The 6,528-nt window shown below is 37.6% G+C and overlaps 1 protein-coding gene across 3 annotated transcripts; it reads right to left on the reverse strand.

Moving 5' to 3' along the window:
• Positions 1–734: 734 nt before the first annotated feature.
• Positions 735–6,280, reverse strand: LOC103965897 (jasmonoyl--L-amino acid synthetase JAR4). 3 transcript variants are annotated; one of them, XM_018652042.2, is made up of 5 exons: positions 5,960–6,280; positions 4,674–4,984; positions 4,417–4,518; positions 3,433–4,211; positions 735–1,585 (listed from the first exon to the last, which is right to left on the reverse strand). In XM_018652042.2, exons 1-5 carry the CDS (start codon positions 5,969–5,971, stop codon positions 1,044–1,046), a joined length of 1,746 nt encoding a protein of 581 aa, XP_018507558.2. In that variant the 5' UTR covers positions 5,972–6,280; the 3' UTR covers positions 735–1,043. The 3 variants fall into 3 exon arrangements, with proteins under 3 accessions (XP_018507558.2, XP_009377269.1, XP_009377272.1); XM_009378994.3 differs by having other exon boundaries at positions 6,050–6,279; XM_009378997.3 differs by lacking the exon at positions 5,960–6,280 and adding an exon at positions 5,137–5,380.
• Between the last annotated feature and the right edge of the window lie 248 nt (positions 6,281–6,528).

Consider the following 6,528-nt stretch of genomic DNA (forward strand, 5'->3'; position numbering starts at 1 on the left):
TAACATGCATGCTTTCGTAGTGTGAATGTGTGTGTGTCAACTCATTTCTACCAATTCTTCTTTGGTTTTGCTTTCTTTAGTTTTGTCGAATTGCTTGGCGAGGATGACTTTATCTAAATCCCATAACTGAAGTCAGACCACTACTCTTAAGTATTATCTGTAGCAACCTAATTGAGATAATAATCATGAATTTTTTTGAAATGAAAAAGAGAATTTGAAGTTCTTTGAATTAGCTCAAGTTGTAAAGAAAAGTAGCGTGAACGGATTGTATTGTATTATCAACGAAAAACAAATTTCACCTTGTATTTGTTTATGTGAAATTAATTAGACATGCACTGATCGCATTGAATTATCAAGGTTTCCGTTGTTGTACTGCAGTTTAAATTAGGTTAAATTTTTGTCAATTGTGAAAGAGAGTGATCCAGAGTCATGTGGCTCCATTAAACAAAATGGGGTCGCACTTGGTTCAAAGTGTGTTTTATTGCTCATAGTCATAGTTACCTAACACCACGACATTGCATGTGTATTGGGTTTCGATTGTCAACACCGTGCTCATGAGAGACCCACACTTCCATGAAAACAAAATGCTTTCAACTGTAAAGCTGTTTTTCTTGATCATTCACATGACATGTTGTCCAAATGAATGCATGAAATTGTGTAAGTTCAAAAAATTAAACAGCTATTACTTTTAGGTTTAGGGTTAAGATATGTTCAGAGTTGGATGACTGCCAATGTAATCAAAATACTAATTTCTCCACTTATTTTGAGTCGAAGATTGATACAAAGTATTTATGACACTTTAAAAAATGCTCATAAAACCAACACATAACAAAGTCAACTAACTTCATGAGCATATATGTGTTTACAAAGAGATTTAAACCTAAAATCTACGATCGTCCCACACCACTTGAGCTCGCTAAAGCGGCAAGAGACATATTTACTGGCTGATGATAGGAAAACTAGCACCTTAAAAAAGATAAAACATCTGCGTAGTGACTTTTGGAAACCACCAATGTGTTCGGTTTTGAGCTTGTACTATTCACTTAGTTATAGGCAGTACTAAAGAAGCTCCTTACCACATTGCCACACAAGAGTTGCAAAACCTTGCTGTTGTTAGGCCCTACACATCTTGGTGTTTTGAACTGGTTAACAACAGCTCCTTGAGCTATGTAATAGTTTAGAATCTCTTGGAAGGTTCCCTTACGAAGAATTCGAAGCTCGAGCGGGCCTATGGTGTTGACCTTGCGCGAACTCATGTATCCCGGATCAATAAAAGATTTGTCCAAACAGTTGCAGCACTCACGAAGAACCTCATGGCTTGGTTCACCATTGAGTTCCAAAAATATGACATAGTGACCAGGATCCGTGGACAAGTCCACATGGCTTGAGAAATCGACAACTTCCAACTTTTCTGCAGCTAAAATCTTTGCAGCTTCTTCAACGGATAGTTGCAAATCTTTCTCGGTGTTCTTGTCAATGTTAATCGTAAGCAAAAGATTGCTCCGGCACACGAACTTGAGCTCCGGAGTTGAGTTGTAGAACCCCACAACCTTCACTATATCTCCTAGTCTGTAACGGTACAAACCTGCATGTTAAATTTGATCAGTTTTTTAAACACAAGAAGGGATAAATGCACATGAGATGACAGAACGTTTGAAAGCACTTCATGAGAAAGCACTTATTAGGTGTTTCTCTCATTAAGCCCTACTAAGTGCTTTTATAATTTAAAAACAATTTTAGCTGAAGGTGCCTTTAGATGAGCCGATTAGTTTGACAAATGAACTTCGATACAATAAATTAATTACAACTTGGCATATAATACAAAGCCATATGATTAAGTATACAAACGTTAGATATAGGCTGAATAATAAAACAATTTAATCTAGCCCCACACAGAGTGTTAATTATAGAGAAGCTTGGCGTTCAAAGCAATGAAATTATCTAGAAAGAGTATTGAAAAGGCATTTCAAAACTCTTTGATGTTGATATATGTATGGGGGCCATCAAATATGCCAACTTCACATATAGAAGGATCATATGCAGGAGGTATCTAACTAATAAAACAATTGGATTATTTAATCAAATGCCTTGTCATTGTTTTTTTTTTTTAAGGTTATTCTATGATTCAAAGCAATAATGGAGGCCTGTGAGAACCAACTGGTTGGTCAACTCTCATCTTGTGAGAATTAAGAATCTCAATGGAGACAACAGAGATAAAACAAAATAATAATTGGAAAGAAAAATGCAGTATGGAGAGGAGGAGGAGGAGAGGTAGGGCACAAGGATACAGAAGCAGATGCCCTAGACTTTTTGGGTCACATGGTTAGCAATTAACAAAGCCAAGTTTGGGTTTCTAGAATCCCATTTAACGGGATATTGGGAATAGCATGAGAGGCAAAGGCTGGAGAACTGTCCTATTATGTGGATTGTTTAACTACTCTCATAAAATAGGGTTTTTCGTATTTTGAAGGTGTCACCCGACTCATCTAAACATGTGATGTGAGAATTATTCTAAATTGACAGTTTTACTCAAGTTTATCTCTAAAAGTTAAGATAGTTTTGGCTCAGTTCATGCATGAATAACAAGATCTGTATGAAGAACAGTACTTGGAAAGAGAAAGACCTTGTGGATAAGAGTTGGATTATCTGTCTATGTTCACCAAATAGGACAACTGAATCACGTGTATAAAACACCAGCGGAGCGACACCAAAGGCTACAGTGGGTTGTGGCATTATGTATGTACTTTAATGTATAAAACACCAGCGGAGCGACACCAAAGGCTACAGTGGGTTGTGGCATTATGTATGTACTTTAATGTATAGCCTAATATAATCGACAAAAGAAGTGCAAGAAGAACTATTTTTTAATGAAACTAGCCTGGTGAGAATTTATAGCACAACTAAAAATGTAAACAACACAACGGAAATTGTGATGTCATTTTATTCAAGATTATTCTAACTTTATATTATTTCCAATCATTTTTTTAAGATTGCCTTTACTTCTACTTTCATTGTTTTGTTTGTGCTTGTTGTGTGCTTGTAATTGAGATAGTCCATTTATCAAGTTTTCTATCTTCTTCTCGTGTTTGCATCTAAATGCATGTGAAACTGGATGATTTATTGTAATTTTTGCAATTTGCAATTGCAAAGCTTATCGAGTTAATGCCAACCAAATTTGAAGTATACAAATACAAAAGTTACGCTTAAAATTTTGCATACAATAAAATATCATTGATTTTAGAGTTTATTTTTTTTATTATTTTTTTGCTAGTCGACCTATAAAAAAAAAATTTATGACTCCGCCCTTGCGTGTCATTATGGTTCCACCGAACCTACTAAAGATTATCTCCTAAGTTCAAATATGTAGATTTCAGACGCACACGTTCAATCATAGGAAGCAAACCCCAATTATTAACAAAATAGAGGAATTACCTGCAACATTAGTGAGGACCACCTCATACTCTTCACCAACCTTGACTTCAGTGAGTCCCACTGGCTGCTCACCACGGTTGTTCTTCATAGGGATGAACTCAAAGTACCCAATATTTGGGAGCACAGCAAAAGTGGTCAACTCAGCGGGCAATGTAGGGTTGACATTTGCCCCAATCCACCCTTCAGAGGCGCCATAATCTGCACTCACCAATGGCAACTGCCCTGCATAGTGCCTCAGTTTCTTCAAATAAGGCTCCATGGACCCTGTCATGATCCCATAAATGTACTTGGCATTGGGAAAAAGTGCTGGTATCAATCCATACCAGTTACTCAATCCTGAGCATTTTCCATGAATCAAATCAGCCAATTCAGGGTTCGGGGTGAGCAGTTTCGACACAGCTGATCGGATTGATGGCACTGTGATTCGGTCGCTGAGTACCCCGTCTCGAATGTTAGCACACAGTTCTTCCCACAGCAGCTCGAAGGTTCCGAATGCAAGGACAATGCTATGAGCAAATGTAGAGGATATCAGCTGAACTTCATCGTTGAATATTAGGCCACACAAGAGATGGCAATACAACGATTGTTGGAAATCGGGGCCGAATATCACTTCGTCTGGGCTGCAGCATTGAGACTGCACTGATTTCATTGTGTTTTTGAACCCCTGATTGCGGTAAACGTTGGTGGTGGCAGTTCCGGTTGCCAAACCACCTCGCGTTTTCAGGTGCTTGCTGCCATAGATAAACTGCAAGGCCTTTCCATTCGCAATGGGGTACTCCCTGAACAATTGGCATCGACCATCAGAAAAGCGAAGGAAGAAAGTTGAAAGATAAGAAGGTACTAAGCTATTTTTCCTAACAATAATATCGAGAGTAATATAGGATTAGGTGAGAAGAACTACACATGCCCAAATCATCGGACTAAACCTAGTCCCAAATCCTCCAAACACCCACACACCAGCCAAAAAAGAAAAATCATCAATACCTGTTTCTAAACGCGAAAGAAGTTTGAAATATCTGCATGGTAGTTTCCATCAATTCATCGTTGAAAGGCACGGACTTTGGCCTTCCCTGAGTAGTACCAGAGCTGCACATATTGTACAACGTATCAGAAACCGAAAACTTTGTCAACATAAAATTAAAATCCAGTCCAATAGATGATGTCAACATAAAATTAAAATCCAGTCCAATAGATGAAGCAACAAAGAAAGAAAATTGACGGATTTCGGAACTCGAAAGTACCTCAATGAGAAGGTTGGGATTGGTTTCCCAGTGAGGATGGGAGAGGAATCACCATCTGCAATTCTCTGAATATAAGGGTCCACATCCTGGTGAGTAACAAGCGGAACACAAGCCTTGAAACTTTCTGGATCAGTTCTTCCGTTAAGTCCGAAACCCTGCAAGTACTCCACGGATCCGTTTTCTTCCAAAATCTTCTTCAGGGTTTTTCTCTGAACCCTCTCAGCATCCTTTGTCATTGCTTCAAAGTCCTCTATGATTTTTTCCATATCGAACTCGTCCACCTTCTCCAACATCTTCACAGATTCTGAGTTCTGCAGAGCAAAAATTATTCAGCACCAAATACAGCTACAAAGGTACTTAAATTCAATACCAACAAATCAAACTACGGAAATATAATTGAAATAATCAATTTTCAGGGTGGCAGACAGAAACAAAAATAGCTATGAGCAGGTCAAGAAAAAACCTAATAATTTAGATGTTCAGGCACCTTGGAACAAAACAGTTGGGATATTCAAGCAAACTAAAGAGATAAACCGGTGGAGAATATTGACCAGAAAGAAAAAATTGGTTGGAAAATTAAAACCCTTCACAACCAACAAAACCCAAGATTCAGAAAGCGAAATAAAACAAAGTTTCTATCAAACCCATGCTACTTTCTCAGATTTTCTCAGCAACCAAACAGAGTTTAGATAAAGTTGCAATCATTCAAGAAGGAGATAACAGGGAGGAAGGGTGAAAAATGAAAGAATACAGCTCAAATATGTGATTCGAAGTTAAGTCAAAATCTCAAAAAGTAGGGTTGAAAATCAGGTTCACCAGCAATAAAAAAATGACCAGTCCAATCTCAAATATCAGAAGAGTCTTGTGCTACAACTTGATAAACCATAACTGGAAGCTTCTAAGTTTTCATCTTCCACTAATTATAGTCAACTAAGTCAACTCTCAACACAGTTCCAGGAAAACTCGTTTGGTCCTCAGTGAAAAAGAATAAAAGATAAAGCTCTCAAAGGGGTTGTAATTCTTGCTTCAAAAATCCGATTGGAATTGGAAATTAAGAACCAAACCATGTGGGAAACGAGCTTGAAAAATAGTTCTTATCCACAAAGAACAAGAGAAGAGGAATGGATTTCTAAATTTGAAAACAGACAGGCCTATCCAGTAAACATAAATCACTTTCAAAATTGGAAAGAAGACTGAGAAATCCACACAGACAGAAAACCAACGTGCTCAAAGTCTACTCTGCTTATTTCGCCGGAAAATCGGATCGAAAACAGAGAAAACCACACCTGAAGAGGCATAGACTCCTTTGCTGTATCAAAATCTGAAAACCCAGTTGAATTCTAAGGTAAAGACTGAAAAATTAGGTAGAAAAGTACCTGCAAATCGAGGTCTGAGGGAGAGACAGAGGAAGAAGAACGGAGTGTTCTGTTTTTTTGGTTGATAAGCTACGATAACAGACAGAATTTAATCTAGTTTTTTCTTGAGTGAGAGAAGAGAGAACATGGTGGTGGTTTTATTTTTGTAGAGAGAGAAGGGAAGTGAAATGTTGATTTTTGTGAGGTTTTGGGGCGGGGGGTGGACCAAAGGCTAACCGTTGAGCTCTGTCTGGACAAAGACTGAGTGAGCGACGATTCCTTGTGTGGGTGGAATAATATATAGATCGCCTGAAAAAAAAAGAATAATATATAGAGCCAAATTATCAAGTTGGCTATTTTATTTTGGGATTTCATGTGATAATATATTTTGGGTCACCAAAAATATAATTGCTTAATTCTATAAATGATGGGAGTCACAAAATATATTAGTATAGCCTTAATATTTAGCACTATTGTGTAAGTTTAAAGTGGATTAGGTT

This window comes from the organism of the source record quoted next, unplaced genomic scaffold, assembly GCF_019419815.1.
Source record: "Pyrus x bretschneideri cultivar Hongxiangsu unplaced genomic scaffold, Pyrus_bretschneideri_v1 Contig40, whole genome shotgun sequence".
NCBI classification, from domain to species: domain Eukaryota; kingdom Viridiplantae; phylum Streptophyta; class Magnoliopsida; order Rosales; family Rosaceae; genus Pyrus; species Pyrus x bretschneideri.

Coding starts and splice junctions, on each gene's coding strand:
- LOC103965897 (XM_018652042.2), bottom strand. Junction 4,212..4,416: donor TCTTTCGCGTTTAGAAACAG/GTATTGATGATT, acceptor CCAATTGTTCAG/GGAGTACCCCATTGCGAATG. Junction 1,586..3,432: donor GGTCCTCACTAATGTTGCAG/GTAATTCCTCTA, acceptor TTTAACATGCAG/GTTTGTACCGTTACAGACTA.